General features: G+C 36.1%; 1 protein-coding gene across 1 annotated transcript in view; it reads right to left on the reverse strand.

Annotated features, from left to right (window-relative positions):
• Positions 1–16,797, reverse strand: part of CCDC93 (coiled-coil domain containing 93) — a 45,134-nt gene that overhangs the window by 13,350 nt on the left and 14,987 nt on the right. Inside the window, 9 exon segments of the mRNA XM_032220487.1 lie at positions 1,528–1,599; positions 3,171–3,252; positions 4,644–4,717; positions 12,078–12,140; positions 12,262–12,378; positions 13,004–13,090; positions 14,587–14,637; positions 14,731–14,823; positions 15,210–15,246. Of these exon segments, the coding sequence (XP_032076378.1) occupies positions 1,528–1,599; positions 3,171–3,252; positions 4,644–4,717; positions 12,078–12,140; positions 12,262–12,378; positions 13,004–13,090; positions 14,587–14,637; positions 14,731–14,823; positions 15,210–15,246 (676 nt within the window).

Genomic DNA, 16,797 nt, shown 5'->3' on the forward strand with positions numbered 1-16,797 from the left:
GCAGGCTTCAGCAGGGCTGGGGGAAGGGGAAAATGTCCCCGTTTTGGTGAAAAACAGCCCGCGTTTGCCTTCCCCCAGCTCTGCTGAAGCCTGCAGAGTGCTCCTGAGGGCCGGGGAGGACAAACACTTTTTTTTCTTACTTACCTTTGAAATCTTGGTGTTCCTTATACACCGGTGCATCTTATAATCCGAAAAATATGGTGCCTGTATTCATCATTTAGTTCTATACCAAATGAAATACCTCATTCCTGCTACTTGTCAGAAAGAGGTTACTGATTTCAGAAGAGGATACAAATGGTTAATGGTGTAAATTAAGGAGTAACTGAGAGTTAAAGGTAATGAGAGAAAGAAAAAATAACTTTTAACAGATTCTGGAGCTTCTTCTAACAAGCATCCACACATGATACAGTCCTAATTTATACCTAACCCTCCCTTTGCCCCCCAAAAAGTTAATATATTTTGATTTAAAAACTCTTGTTCAGGTTGGGGCATGTTTCCTACTTGACAGAAGCCAAAGTAGAAAACCAGATAGATATTAAAGGTCTAAGACCAAAGGAACAATGAAACTTGGTCAATGAAGCTCTTCCCCCTTTTAGAAACTCACCTGAAAGAGGTGAAAACTTTCCTGCCCCTGATTCATTAATCAGTTTGAATTTTCCAGGCTCTGTTGCTCTCTCCTGACCAATTTAGACCATCTAGTATCCTTTGATTAGCTCTCAGTGTTTCAGCTTCTTGGTATGTTTTCTCCCCATTCATAATAACATAGATTATCCATGAATGGACTGAAGTATTTCAGACTCTGCTTACTTTAAAAGAGACTCTCTTTCAGAATGACATCATTCATTCATTCGTTTTCTAAGCTATTATTTTTAATTTGCTAATGATCTTTATTTTTCTTGTAGATTTATATACGTTTCTTCATTTTTAATATTTCTGATTTTTTAAATACTTTAATGTTAAATGCATTTTAATATTAATGTCATTTTATAGCTTCAATAAATAATGTGGGATGACAATATGTATGAAATGTTGTGACCATTACATCACTACATAGCATTCATACAAAATTAATTTTTGATTTAATTTTATATACATTTTACAAACTTTTATTACCATTATAATTTCACAGAGACATATTTTGGTTCACATTAAATCACACGATCACTATCCATTTTTGTAAAAAAAAAATGCCTTCAATAAAGAAATATTAAAAAGAAAAGAGTTAAGTGTCATCTAAGCATTATCTACCATGTATTCAACTACCGGGTTTTGAATAAGAAACAGCTTTCTTATTCAATGGATGAGACAGGACAAACATTAAATCAAGAAGTGTATTAATCTGAAAGTGATTATAGGTAAACGTCATCATATAGATCTAGGACCTGCCAGCTAGAGATTGGCAAAAAACAAACAAACAAACCCATGTCAGTTTCTAACCAGAACTAGCAGATAATTGCAAGGGTTTTCTCAATTAAAGATAATTATCAAAGAAGCAAAGTATAGAAATTTCCAATACTTGCTGTTTACCCTTTCCTCTCCACTTTCAGCTGCTTCTGCTTTCAAATTTTCAATGTTTTGTTGGAGGCGTGCCATCTCTTCCTTAAACAATAATAAAAGTAGAAATAGTTCATCTCCAAACACAAGTACTCTTTATGAAAAAAGAAGCCAAGAACTGAATAATCAAGAACACATATTGTGTTCAAATTCAGTTAAGATACACATGGACTAGAGCAGGGATGTCAAGCTTGCATCATCATGGAGTCATCCTGTGATATATCGTGACATTTTTCCCTCCTTTGCTAAACGGGCGTGGGCGTGGCCATCGTGTGATGCATCTGCCCCACAGGACGCAAGTTTCACAGCCCTGGACTAGAGACAATGTTTTAATTTTATTTAAAAATTAATTTGTTATCTTAAATAACAATGATTTAATTTTATTTTAAGATAGAACTTCTTTTACAAACTTAATAGGATGCTCTACTGTTGACAGTTGCACACTTGGGGCGGGGGGGGGGGGGAGAGACGCAGATTTTTTTTCCTGAAATATTTCTTGCAGCGGAAAATAAAAGATGCACGCTGGCTTGAAAATGTTAGTATACCTATATTGATTAAAAATGCATCCACCATCAAGATTACAAGAAAAAATAGTTGAAAGATGTACCTGCAAAGCAACTTTCATTTAAAAAAAATCAAAGGAGATTATGAAGCCACAACATTTTAGGGCATTTAAATGAATTCGGGAAAAACAATTCTCTAGCAATCTATAACTGTTATCCTAAAAGGCATTAAGATACTGGATCTGAAAATTCATAGGACATTTCATTTCTCTTATTTTGAGTCCTACTTTTATCCTAATGCCTTTTCAGAATAAAATGCATGCCATCTGCACAGCAAAAAATTATGCCCCCAATTTCTCTTAATAAGGTGCTGTTTTAGCCTCTACGTAACATTAATAACTCATGAAAACCTTAATTGCAGCCTACAACTACAGACATAGTAATATAGGAAGCAACCTTACACCAGGTTAAATGAATGATCCATTCAGCATAGTAATGTAATTAGAAAATTCTCTTCGTTAAGAATTCTGGGAATTAGAAAGCATATATCTGCACAAGTCAATCCAACTAAGTTTACACTGACCAGATTTACCTGAAGTTGCCTGTACACGCAATTGGACAAAGACCACTAGAACACTAGCTATGTGACACTAATACTGATATTTAACTGACATTTAACTTGGCTAATCTAAATTAGCAAATGATAAGGCAAGACTATTCAGTTCAACTTCGCTATTTACCAAGCTCCACAATCAACTGTTAGATGGAAATAAGTCTCATCTAAAGAACACAGAGCCATCTTTTCAAATAAAAAGTCCACTCCTCATTATTTTAACTTTCTTAATTCCAGTGGCTTAATTTAGCTTTTTTTTTTTTTAAATCATGTTGCTTTTAGTATTGTGAAACAATCAGGATTCCAAAGCCTTTGCAAATTTATAGTCTCTCGTTCCTGCGTATCCTACCTATATAGCATGGTTTGATCACAGGTGGCCAATCATTTTCCTATACCATGCTGCAAAATCAACATATGTAACACATATCTTAAAAGAGCTTCTTATACAGCATTACACAAACAGCAACAGAAATATATCTAAATAACTTTCTTAAACTTACTCTACAATGTGCTTTAAATTCTTGTTCTTGACCTTTAAGATTCTCATTCATTGCCACCAGCGCTCGGAGTTTCTGTAATACACTAGGATAATAATGTGTAATGAATTAAACTTGAGGATTTAGAACATCTCTTCCAAGCAAGTGTAAGCAGTGGTTGAAGAAAAAATGTGTTCCCCAATTATCTGAAGCACTCTAGCTCAGGGGTGTCAATCTTGCATTGTCACATTGTCATCACATGACGTATCACGACTTTTTTTCCCCTTTGCTAAAACAGGGGCATGGCCAGCGTGTGGTGCAGCTGGCCACGAGTTTGACACCCCTGCTCTAGCCAATGCCACAGAATAAAAGTTGGAAAATAGGCTTAATAAAACAAAACTTTGTGAAAATCAACCATCTAAATTACTACCAGCAGTTACATTTCACCCTACATAAAATATTTCTAAAACGTTAATTTTGGAAGAAAAAAAAAAGAATAGGAACTTCAGTTGAACGTACTGCATTTCTGTCTGAACTTTACCTATTAGACTTCTTTTATAAATACAATAGATTCAAACTGAAGTTCCTAAAAAGAATATGCTTAACATTTCTGTTCAAGCAAGTAAAACTGAAATGCACTTGCATTGTGTTGATTGTATGGTATTCTTTCAAAAATTATTGTATACTGTAAAAATAGGGATTAAAAGTTTCAGTGAGAACATTTGTAAAATATTTTGGTCTATAATTTGTTTTGATGTAGACTATATTGCCAAAAGTATTTGCTCACCTGCCTTTACTCGCATATGAACTTACTGTAAGTGACATCCCATTCCTAATCCATAGGGTTCAACATGACGTTGTTATTCACAAATTCTACTTCTTAAATATATATATATATAAAGAGCCCTTTTGAAAAAGAATTTTTAAACTCATTTACACTCTAGCAAAACGAATGCCCTAACTCTTGGTAAATTAGAATTAAACTGTAACCCATTTAATTCCAGGGAGAAAAACAAGTATGTGATTTAAAGCAATAACACTTTAAAAATAAATTAGTCCGCAGTATTTTGTATCCAGCCACTGCCAAACTTTCTGATTCTTTCTAAATGCCAATGCTTGCTGCATGTATGAGTAAGAATGAGTAAATGTTACTTAATGTAAGATTCTATTTGCTATCAAATATAAGAAGCACAGTGGTCACATGGTTAGGACATTGGGTAGATTAGCAAGCTCACATTTGAGACCCAAATGCTCCCATGGAGCAGAGTTGAGCTCCCATCTCTCGCTCCAACTCCTGCTGGAGCTGGAGCAAAGGCCCCACAATTGGGCATCCCCCAGACAACAGTGATATCACCAGCTAATCCTTTTAACTAAGAAGAATTTTGGTGCTTCTGACATAAATGCTGTGCTATGAAATATTTGTGGGGGGCAAAATAAACAATAAAGTACACCAGTATGAAAGGAATAAAGCAAAAGGGGAATAGATGTAGCACGTACTTTGCATCTGCTTGGGATTCCACCACTTCCAAAGTTGCCAACTCCTTATCTAATTTTTCACTATATGATTTAACCTATGAAATCAGAATTTATAACAGATGGTGTAAACATTTTGTGGATCAAAAGATGGTTAAAAGAAATAAATCTAATCAGCAAGAAACACCCTCTAAGATTTTATCTGTCTCTGTTATGAACTCTTGGCAACATCTGGCAATGTTTTCATTGTATAACAAGCATGATTTCTAAAAGCATAATTGTTTTCCCTCAATAAACAGTGGTAGTAGATCACATGACTAAACGTATTACACATTCAGCATAATTTTTTTGTCTGAGCACAATTGCTACATTCTTTGAAATTTAGAAAACAGGACACATGAAGCAGATATAACACTTATTTCTGCAGAAATCTAAGAATGGTGAAGTATGCTGATTTCACTAATCTATTCAATATTTCCAGTGGTGACTGAATCCTTTGAACATCTGATTCAGTTTCTCAGACTAAGATATCCTACATCAAATAAAATATAACTTGAATTCATCTCGATTTGTTTTGTCCATAATTAGGCATACATGTACCCAATTAACAATCGGGACAACACTCGATTTCTTTTTCCACAGTCGTTCAACTTCAATTTGCAAGTCCTGGTACTTTGTAATTTTTTTCTTGCTGCTTATCTTCAATTCGCGCATCACCAGGTACAGCAATGTCAATGAACCATATTTTTTTCTTTTCAACTATTGTTATGTCAGGTGTGTTGTAGGCCAAGTGCCTGTCAGTCTGAATTCTGAAATCCCACAAGATCTTGACTTTTTCATTCTCTAGAACCTTCTCAACCTGATGTTCCCAGTGGTTTTTGCTGTACTCAAATGTAAACCTCTGGCACATTATTATTATTATTATTGTTGTTGTTGTTGTACAATTGTATCACAGCGGCCAGTTGTTTCGCCGGATTTGGCATTGGTTACTAGTCGGGCCCCACCCAGGGGCCTAGGACGTCGTAACGTATTTTCTTAATATGCGTGCAGATCCAAGCAGTGCGGCTTTTTGCATTTGACTGATGGTGATTTTGTCAATTTTTAACTGTTTTAAATGTAATTCCAGTGCTTTTGGAATAGCACCCAGTGTGCCAATTACCACTGGAATTACCACTGCTGGTTTGTGCCATAGTCGTTGAATTTCGATTTTTAAGTCCTGATATCTTGCGATTTTTTCATGTTCCTTCTCGGCGACCCTGCTATCACCTGGTATTGCGATGTCTATGATTGTGACCTTATTTTTCTCAACCAGTGTGATGTCTGGTGTATTATGCGCCAGTATTTTGTCGGTTTGTATACGGAAATCCCACAAGATCTTGACCATCTGATTTTCGGTGACTTTTTCAGGCTGATGTTCCCACCAGTTGTTGCTGTTTTAAAATTATAATTTTGCACAAATTCCAATGGATCATTTGTGCTACTGAATTGTGCCGCAATTTATAATCAGTCTGCGCGATTTTTTTACAGCAGCTGAGTATGTGATCAACAGTTTCATCAGCTTCTTTGCAAAGTCTGCATTTGGCATCATCAGAGGATTTTTCGATTTTGGCCTTAATGGCATTTGTGCGGATAGCTTGTTCTTGCGCAGCCAGGATTAGTGACTCTGTTTCTTTCTTTAATGTACCTGTTTTTAACCATAACCAAGTTTGTTCACTGTCCACTTTATCTTTTATTTTTTCCAGAAATTGACCATGCAGTGCTTTGTTCTGCCAACTCTCCATTCTTGATTTTATCACATCTTTTCTGTATTCTTGTTTTGTCTGTTGGGCCTTCAGTAGATTTTTGTTCTTTACTTCGATTAATAGATGTTCTTGAGTGTCTTTTAAATAATCAGCCAGTGCATGTTTTTCTTCTTCAACTGTTTGCTTCACTTGTAATAATCCTCTGCCACCTGATTTTCGGGGCAGATATAGTCTATCAGTATCACCACGTGGATGTAAACTGTAGTGCATTGTCATTAGTTTCCTGGTTTTTCGGTCCAAAAGGTCCAAATCAGCTTGTGTCCAGTTAACTATGCCAGCTGTGTATCTTATAACTGGTATTGCCCAGGTATTTATGGCCTTGATTGTATTTCCACCATTCAATTTAGATTTCAAAATTTTCCTAACTCTGTTGGTGTACTCTCGCCTGACAATAGTTTTTACTTCTCCATGCTTGATGTTATCCAACTGCAGAATGCCTAAGTATTTGTAGGCTTCATTTTCTTTGCATTTAATTAGTTGGCCATTGGGCATTTCAATTCCCTCAGATGCAGTGATTTTGCCCCTTTTTATGGATACAGTGGCGCATTTTTCCATGCCAAACTGCATTGAAATATCGGTGCTGAATACTCGGACTGTATTTGTCAATGATTGGATTTCTATTTCTGACTTTCCATAGAGTTTCAAATCATCCATATATAGTAAATGCGAATTTTTTTCAGCTTTTTTGGCTGTTTGGTAGCCTAATTTCATTTTTTTTAAGATTACTGATAGTGGGATCATTGTGATGATGAAGAGAAGAGGTGAAAGTGAATCACCCTGGAAAATTCCTCGCTTGATATTAACCATTCCGTAGCTCTCATTCCCTACTGCCAACTCAGTTCTCCATTGTTTCATTGCCTTTTCAGTAAAGGATGTAATATTTTTGCTAATGCCAGTTGTTTCTAAGCATTTTATGATCCAACTATGTGGCAGTGAATCAAATGCCTTTTTGTAATCAATCCAGACCATATTCAAGTTCGTTTTTCTGTTCTTACAATTTTCTAATATCATTTTATCAATTAGAAGCTGATCTTTCGTGCCCCTGCTCCTTCTTTTGTTGCCTTTTTGCTCTACTGGCAAGATGTTGTTTGTTTCCAAATAATCCATCATGTTATCTGCAATAATGCCTGTGAGTAATTTGAAGGTTGTTGGTAAGCATGTTATTGGTCTATAGTTTTCAGGTGTTGTTCCTTTAGTTGGATCTTTCTGAATCAAGTATGTTTTTCCAGTTGTCAACCATTCATCAATTTGGCCCTTTTGTAAAATTTCATTATTATTATTATTATTATTATTATTATTATTATTATTATTATTATTATTATTATTATACAATTGTATCACAGCGGCCAGTTGTTTCACCGGATTTGGCATTGGTTACTAGTCGGGCCCCACCCAGGGGCCTAGGACGTCGTAACGTATTTTCTTAATATGCGTGCAGATCCAAGCAGTGCGGCTTTTTGCATTTGACTGATGGTGATTTTGTCAATTTTTAACTGTTTTAAATGTAATTCCAGTGCTTTTGGAATAGCACCCAGTGTGCCAATTACCACTGGAATTACCACTGCTGGTTTGTGCCATAGTCGTTGAATTTCGATTTTTAAGTCCTGGTATCTTGCGATTTTTTCATGTTCCTTCTCGGCGACCCTGCTATCACCTGGTATTGCGATGTCTATGATTGTGACCTTATTTTTCTCCACCAGTGTGATGTCTCGTGTATTATGCGCCAGTATTTTGTCGGTTTGTATACGGAAATCCCACAAGATCTTGACCATCTGATTTTCGGTGACTTTTTCAGGCTGATGTTCCCACCAGTTTGTTGCTGTTTTAATATTATAATTTTTGCACAAATTCCAATGGATCATTTGTGCTACTGAATTGTGCCACAATTTATAATCAGTCTGCGCGATTTTTTTACAGCAGCTGAGTATGTGATCAACAGTTTCATCAGCTTCTTTGCAAAGTCTGCATTTGGCATCATCAGAGGATTTTTCGATTTTGGCCTTAATGGCATTTGTGCGGATAGCTTGTTCTTGCGCAGCCAGGATTAGTGACTCTGTTTCTTTCTTTAATGTACCTGTTGTTAACCATAACCAAGTTTGTTCACTGTCCACTTTATCTTTTATTTTTTCCAGAAATTGGCCATGCAGTGCTTTGTTCTGCCAACTCTCCATTCTTGATTTTATCACATCTTTTCTGTATTCTTGTTTCGTCTGTTGGGCCTTCAGTAGATTTTTGATTATTATTATTGTTGTTGTTGTACAATTGTATCACAGCGGCCAGTTGTTTCGCCGGATTTGGCATTGGTTACTAGTCGGGCCCCACCCAGGGGCCTAGGACGTCGTAACGTATTTTCGTAATATGCGTGCAGATCCAAGCAGTGCGGCTTTTTGCATTTGACTGATGGTGATTTTGTCAATTTTTAACTGTTTTAAATGTAATTCCAGTGCTTTTGGAATAGCACCCAGTGTGCCAATTACCACTGGAATTACCACTGCTGGTTTGTGCCATAGTCGTTGAATTTCGATTTTTAAGTCCTGGTATCTTGCGATTTTTTCATGTTCCTTCTCGGCGACCCTGCTATCACCTGGTATTGCGATGTCTATGATTGTGACCTTATTTTTCTCAACCAGTGTGATGTCTGGTGTATTATGCGCCAGTATTTTGTCGGTTTGTATACGGAAATCCCACAAGATCTTGACCATCTGATTTTCGGTGACTTTTTCAGGCTGATGTTCCCACCAGTTTGTTGCTGTTTTAATATTATAATTTTTGCACAAATTCCAATGGATCATTTGTGCTACTGAATTGTGCCGCAATTTATAATCAGTCTGCGCGATTTTTTTACAGCAGCTGAGTATGTGATCAACAGTTTCATCAGCTTCTTTGCAAAGTCTGCATTTGGCATCATCAGAGGATTTTTCGATTTTGGCCTTAATGGCATTTGTGCGGATAGCTTGTTCTTGCGCAGCCAGGATTAGTGACTCTGTTTCTTTCTTTAATGTACCTGTTTTTAACCATAACCAAGTTTGTTCACTGTCCACTTTATCTTTTATTTTTTCCAGAAATTGACCATGCAGTGCTTTGTTCTGCCAACTCTCCATTCTTGATTTTATCACATCTTTTCTGTATTCTTGTTTTGTCTGTTGGGCCTTCAGTAGATTTTTGTTCTTTACTTCGATTAATAGATGTTCTTGACTTTCTTTTAAATAATCAGCCAATCCATGTTTTTCTTCTTCAACTGTTTGCTTCACTTGTAATAATCCTCTGCCACCTGATTTTCGGGGCAGGTACAGTCTATCAGTATCACCACGTGGATGTAAACTGTAGTGCATTGTCATTAGTTTCCTGGTTTTTTCGGTCCAAAAGGTCCAAATCAGCTTGTGTCCAGTTAACTATACCAGCTGTGTATCTTATAACTGGTATTGCCCAGGTATTTATGGCCTTGATTGTATTTCCACCATTCAATTTAGATTTTAAAATTTTCCTAACTCTGTTGGTGTACTCTCGCCTGACAATAGTTTTTACTTCTCCATGCTTGATGTTATCCAATTGCAGAATGCCTAAGTATTTGTAGGCTTCATTTTCATTGCATTTAATTAATTGGCCATTGGGCATTTCAATTCCCTCACATGCAGTGATTTTGCCCCTTTTTATGGATACAGTGGCGCATTTTTCCATGCCAAACTGCATTGAAATATCGGTGCTGAATATTCGGACTGTGTTTGTCAATGATTGGATTTCTATTTCTGACTTTCCATAGAGTTTCAAATCATCCATATATAGTAAATGTGAAATTTTTCAGCTTCTTTGGCTGTTTGGTAGCCTAATTTCATTTTTTTAAAGATTACTGATAGTGGGATCATTGCGATGATGAAGAGAAGAGGTGAAAGTGAATCACCCTGGAAAATTCCTCGCTTGATATTAACCATTCCGTAGATCTCATTCCCTACTGCCAACTCAGTTCTCCATTGTTTCATCGCCTTTTCAGTAAAGGATGTAATATTTTTGCTAATGCCAGTTGTTTCTAAGCATTTTATGATCCAACTATGTGGCAGTGAGTCAAATGCCTTTTTGTAATCAATCCAGACCATATTCAAGTTCGTTTTTCTGTTCTTACAATTTTCTAATATCATTTTATCAATTAGAAGCTGATCTTTTGTGCCCCTGCTCCTTCTTTTGTTGCCTTTTTGCTCTACTGGCAAGATGTTGTTTGTTTCCAAATAATCCATCATGTTATCTGCAATAATGCCTGTGAGTAATTTGAAGGTTATTGGCAAGCATGTTATTGGTCTGTAGTTTTCAGGTGTTGCTCCTTTAGTTGCATCTTTCTGAATCAAGTATGTTTTTCCAGTTGTCAACCATTGATCAATTTGGCCCTTTTGTAAAATTTCATTCAGTTGCCTGGCCAATATTGCATGTAAACTGGTCAGATATTTGAGCCAGAAACCATGTAATTGGTCCTTTCCAGGTGATGTCCAATTCTTTACCTTTTTAACTCGATTTTTGACCATCTCAGTTGTTATTTCTAATACTTGCATTTGTTTGTTGCCAATGCTTTTCTCAAAGTCATGTATCCACTTTGCTTCCTTGTTGTAGTCCTTTGCATTTTCCCACAATTCTTTCCAGAATTCAACTGTGGCCTGTTTTTCTGGTTTTTCACTTTTGGTGTCACCATTCACATTAAGACTTTGATAAAAACGCCGTTGGTCTGATCGAAATTGCTGATTTTGTTTATATTGGATGATTCGTGCCTCATATCTTTCAATTTTTCTAGCTGTTGCTGTTATCTGCTGTTTTACAATCTCTACAGCTTCATTGATGTTTCTTGTATCCAATCTATATCTCCTGATTAGCCAATCTATGATTATTATTATTATTATTATTATTATTATTATTATTATTTGTGACACAGTCAGCCAGATGTTTAGATTTGAATTGGCATTTTTATTACCTTCCATGTATCTGGGACAGGAAGATGTTTCATCATTTCATTGTATTATTATTATTATTGTACAATTGTATCACAGCGGCCAGTTGTTTCGCCGGATTTGGCATTGGTTACTAGTCGGGCCCCATCCAGGGGCCTAGGACGTCGTAACGTATTTTCGTAATATGCGTGCAGATCCAAGCAGTGCAGCTTTTTGCATTTGACTGATGGTGATTTTGTCAATTTTTAACTGTTTTAAATGTAATTCCAGTGCTTTTGGAATAGCACCCAGTGTGCCAATTACCACTGGAATTACCACTGCTGGTTTGTGCCATTCGAGTGGTAATTGGCACACTGGGTTATTATTATTATTATTATTATTATTATTATTATTATTATTATTATTATTAAAAATGTGTTCATCAAGACTGTAAAACCAACAATCTTGGTGGGGAATAATTGCCAACAATTCTTTTGTCGCAAATAACAATTGCATTTTATGGAAGCAATGCAATACATCTGGATAACTGACAGAGTTACCCCATGGAAAGGTTTCAGCATTTCACTAAAAAGCAACAATGAAACCTATCCTACTTCAAGTGCCTCTTGCTCCTGTGAATTACTGGTGTGTATGCACACCATTTTAAATAGCTCCATTTGTTTTCTGCAATTTCTAAGTAGGCCTGAGAAAAGACAGCAGGAAGAAGGGATGGAGGAAAAAAAGTTTACCTCATTTAGCGTCTTTTTAGCCTCATCACATCCTGCCTGTAGAGCAGCACATTTAGTCTTCAACTATTTATCAGAGAAGAAAAAAACAGCAAAAAGAAATTAACTGATCACAAATTTGATAAGTTTTTAAGTTGTGTATCTGAATGATTCATGAAAGATAGGGAAGAAGCTTGTCAAAACATACCTCATCCAAGTGTTTGGTTTTCTGTAAAATCTGTTTGTTTAAGGACGCCACCTTCCTTTTATGCTGCTGGGCAGCTCCAAGTCTCTCTGGGCGTTCTTCGGAAGAAAGTTCTGATTGCTGGATGTGGGGTAGGATGGGACGAGGAGGGATGTAAAAAAAGAACAGAGAAGAAAGTTGTCACTTAAGGTTTTTCCAGCTTCTGAAGTACAGTTTTTTGGCTGCAGTTTATGCACAGGTCTCTACAAAAGGGCAGATGTATACTGTTTGATATGGTCACCTTCTTAATCAACATGCGTTGCAATATTTAATAATAGTAACTACAATCCTTATGTTGATCAAGTCTAGTTTCTCAAGATAGTTACAGAAAGACTGAGCTATGAACATATGTGTTCTTTCTTAAGACTTAAGTCCTATAGAAAACAAGAAAATGAGCATGGATAGGAATTGGGACCAAGGCATGTGGTCCAATTTCTTTAGAATTTTAATGCATTACTTTTGGTATTACTGCTTCATTCTGTATTATTTCCAACTCAACTAAATGTTGGCAATAAATTATATATTTGGTTTTGAGACTTTCCCTTTGTGTGGTGGTATACTTTTCTGCAAATAAAATTCAAAATTAGCACTGGCTCACCCCATAATGGGTAGAAGTTTTTTTTTTAAAAAAAAAAAGTTGACATATAGGAAGTTGAAAACAAAACAGCCTTAGATCAAAGTTTGTTTAAAAATGAGAATTTCCTACCTTTTCAGCATATTCTGATACAATCTGCTTGATTTCATCAGACTGAAGTCCAACTATCTGGCCTACGGTGCTTGCAGTCAATCTGCCCTGAAAGCATAGCTCAAGTTGGTTTAAGGCATAGAAATGCATACCTCCATGAAGATCAGGGATACAATGAAAACTGTTTCAAGGAACTTAATGGTTTCCACCGATGCTCCAGTTCCATTGTGTTTTTTCCTTTTTCCTTCCCATCCCACTTTTTCCTTTTAGAATCATGTCTGTTTGGTTGCAAGGTTATCCCATAGGCAGTGACTCTCTCTCTCTCTCTCCAATTCATAACTGGGTACAGGTAGTTCTCAACTTACGATCACAGTTGAACCCAAAATTTATGTTGCTAAGTGAGAAATATATTAAGTGAGTTTTACTCCGCTTTGCAACCTTTTTGCCACATTTATTAAGTGAATCAATTGTTAAATTAAATTCACTTAGCACTTAATACGATTGTTAAGTGAATCTGGTTTCCCCACTGACTTTGCTTGTTAGAATGTTGCAAAAAGGGATGACATGACCTAGGGACACTGCAACGGTCATAAATATGAGTAATTTACTAAGCATCCAAATTTTGATCCCATGGCCATAGATATGTTAAAACTGTCATAAATGTGAAAAAATAGTCATAAGTCACTTTTTTCAGTGCCGTTGTAACTTTAAATGGTCATTAAGTGAACTGTTGTAACTCGAGGTCTACCTGTATTTGGTATTTACTTAAGGAGTTCTTAAGAATGGCCTTCCTAAGAATGGCGTTTAGACTTCCCTAAGGCTTTGAAGATCCAGCTTTTCTCTCAAATGCTAGGAGAAGCATATTACAACAAATTTGGTACCAGGTTTTTATTGTTTCTAATGTTTTAATCGGTTGAGTTTTATAATTTTAATATGATTTTATACTGTATATTTTACTTTTGGATTGGGAGCTGCCCAGAATTGATTGAAAGATGGGTAGCTATATAAACGTTTTAAATAAATGGACTTTTTGGCAAAAGAGCAAATAAAAATAGCAATAATATGAAACCCTTGAAAGACTGAGAGGATTTCTGGGTAAAATACAATCTTTTTTCTACTCCTTTAAATTGAACACCACCATGTCTTTACAAGCTGCACAAACAGTTGATAGTGGAAAAAACCTTTAATGGGGAATATTTTTCCTTGAGCCTCCTACTTTTTTCCTTGTTTCAATTTATACTGTAGTTTAATGGCTCAGGTTGTCCCACCCAGTTAATTCTACTTCAAGAGTTGCAATCAAATTGTATATAGTGGAAAGCCGCAGTATTCAAAATTTATGCTATTTATGAACTAATGCTATCGAACTGGCTTATTAGATGCAAAAGGCAACTGAAAAATGGTACATGCATACTATTTTTTTCTAAAAGGTTACAGTTCTTTGCTTAATTTCAGCTCATAGTTAGAACATTTAAATAAGAAATTTGATAAAACATCCATTTTCAAAAATATTTGCACTTGTGTCTCCCTCTTAAACTGCCAAATGCAATTAAATAATAAGCATTAAAAGCAAATAAATAACTTCTTTCTTAAGACTCTAAATTTACCTTTTCTGTCCCCATTGCAGCCATCTCAGTCATCAATGTTTTGATGCGAAGCTGATTTAAAAAAAAAAGAGGGGGCAGCATCAGAAAGTTAGCTTCTGAATAAGATCCCAAGGATTTTAGTCAAGAAATATCAATTATGGGTACCTCTTCAGCAGCTTGAAAGTCATCCTCAGTATAAGCATCATTTTTTCCTGATGATGCAAGCCCAGCTGGCAGTACAACTTTCTTGTCTTCAGGCTATTACAAAGGAAAGGATGTTTGTATGATTAAAATTAAAAATGGATGGAATCACAAGACAAAACTCACAAGACAAAAAAAGCCATCAACATACAGCCTAAATTCATTAAAGAAATAATGCTGAATCCAAACAAGCACAGTTTGGTTCACACATGATTCTAAATTCATGGTTTGCTGAGTCAAACACAGGATGGGTTTAAACATTTAAAGACATAATTCTGTCAGACAACCATCAGTTAGCATAGAAAATTTATTCAAACCTATACATAAGAATCTAGTCAACTAAAGTTTAACACTAAACTGGTGCCAGATAAGTTACAATAAAATTCAGGAGTCTAGTTGAGGGGCTGTGTACAGTGTGTTTATCAAGAAAGAAACAATCTTACCTTCTCAATTTTTCCTTGCTTGCTGAACCCATACCTCCTGTAATACGTAAACAGAGAGAACAAAAAGATTTTGCAGCTTCCTTTTAGTTTAATAAAAGACGCCACTTTGCCCATGCATAAGGCACTCTCCACACAAAAAATAGAAGTGGCAGCTCTGGGTTAGTTGTGAGTTCAAAATAATATGGTGAACAAGCATCTTATCTATAATAATTGAACTTTCACCAACACTCCATAACAGTGCAGCAACAAGCCATGGGGCAATTCCCTATACTGTAAAATGTATGAACAGTGAGGGATTACTTCTTGGCCTCCAATCCTTTCAAAGACTAAAGGAGGTGATTGATATGGCTTCATTGTAATAAGCAAGTCCTTTTCAATCCTTTCAGACAGTCTGGGAGAACTTTAACCTTCAATCTTCCTATAAGCAATCTGAATTTACTACTCTTTAATTGATCTTGTTATTTTTCAGTGGTTTTCAATGGTTTGGGAAGGGAGGGATTTGCCTTCAGAGGCCTCCAACTCTCCTCCCCAACCTTAATTTCAATAAAAAGAGAAATCAGCCATACTCAAAAAAATGTTGCCATTAAAATTCAGCAGCTCAATCCTGGATGCTGAGAAGGGTACCTGAACCCAAGACTGCCTAAACTAATATAACAGCTGGGGCTCCAATGGGGGAGTATCACGCTGGAGGTGGTTGATAGATTAATAACAGATGCCACCTCCCTCTCCTGCTCAGTCTATTCCCTCCATCCCCATCCTTCACTTATAGCTGATAATTTGTATTTTTATGGTATTCTATTCTTATTGCAGACATGTTTTTGTATAGTTTCATTCTTTTTTTAACACTATAAACCACCCAAACCCACCTTGTGTTTAAGATGGACAGCCAACAAATTTAATAATTAAATTAAAAAAACCAGTACACTGTCCCAATGACTAATAAATAAATAAAATAAATAAATAGTTGCTCACAGTTTTGCTACTCTAGTGCTGCTTGTTGCTGGAACATCTAATAAAAGTCCATCTTCCTTCCAAGAGCTCTGCAAAGCTAGACTCTCCCTAATGTGGTACATTTTCTTTGCACATGCCCTCTCTGGTGAACTTCTTGTTTGAACATTTCTTTCAGCTGCAGCTCTACCTCACCTTTCCCTATGAGCAGTCAAAGCTTGTTAGGAATTCTGTTCCATTCTATAGAAATTCTATTTTGTTCTACAGAAATTACAGCAGATTATTAAATAGCCGTACAGCTTGGTAACTGAGGATGGTTACATAGCCATACAGATCAAAATAAAGGGTACAGTGTACAGTCACCGTGGGCCTTGCTGCTTAATGGTTTTAACTTCTCAACTGTCACACAAAACTCTCCTCAGAACAAACAGAACCATGGATTATAAACATAAATGCAAACTAAACATTGCCATGTACTGTCTGAATGATTCTGTAATTTTTGCAATACAAAATACATTCTAATATGTATTCCAACAAAGCTATAAAACACAGCAGGTGAGAGAGGCCACAGGTTGGGGATGGAACATAGGCTTAGCATGCAAAGGTCCAGTCCCTGACATCTTTCCTTTGCATGGAAAAA

Source organism: Thamnophis elegans, chromosome 1, assembly GCF_009769535.1.
Source record: "Thamnophis elegans isolate rThaEle1 chromosome 1, rThaEle1.pri, whole genome shotgun sequence".
Lineage (NCBI taxonomy): Eukaryota > Metazoa > Chordata > Lepidosauria > Squamata > Colubridae > Thamnophis > Thamnophis elegans.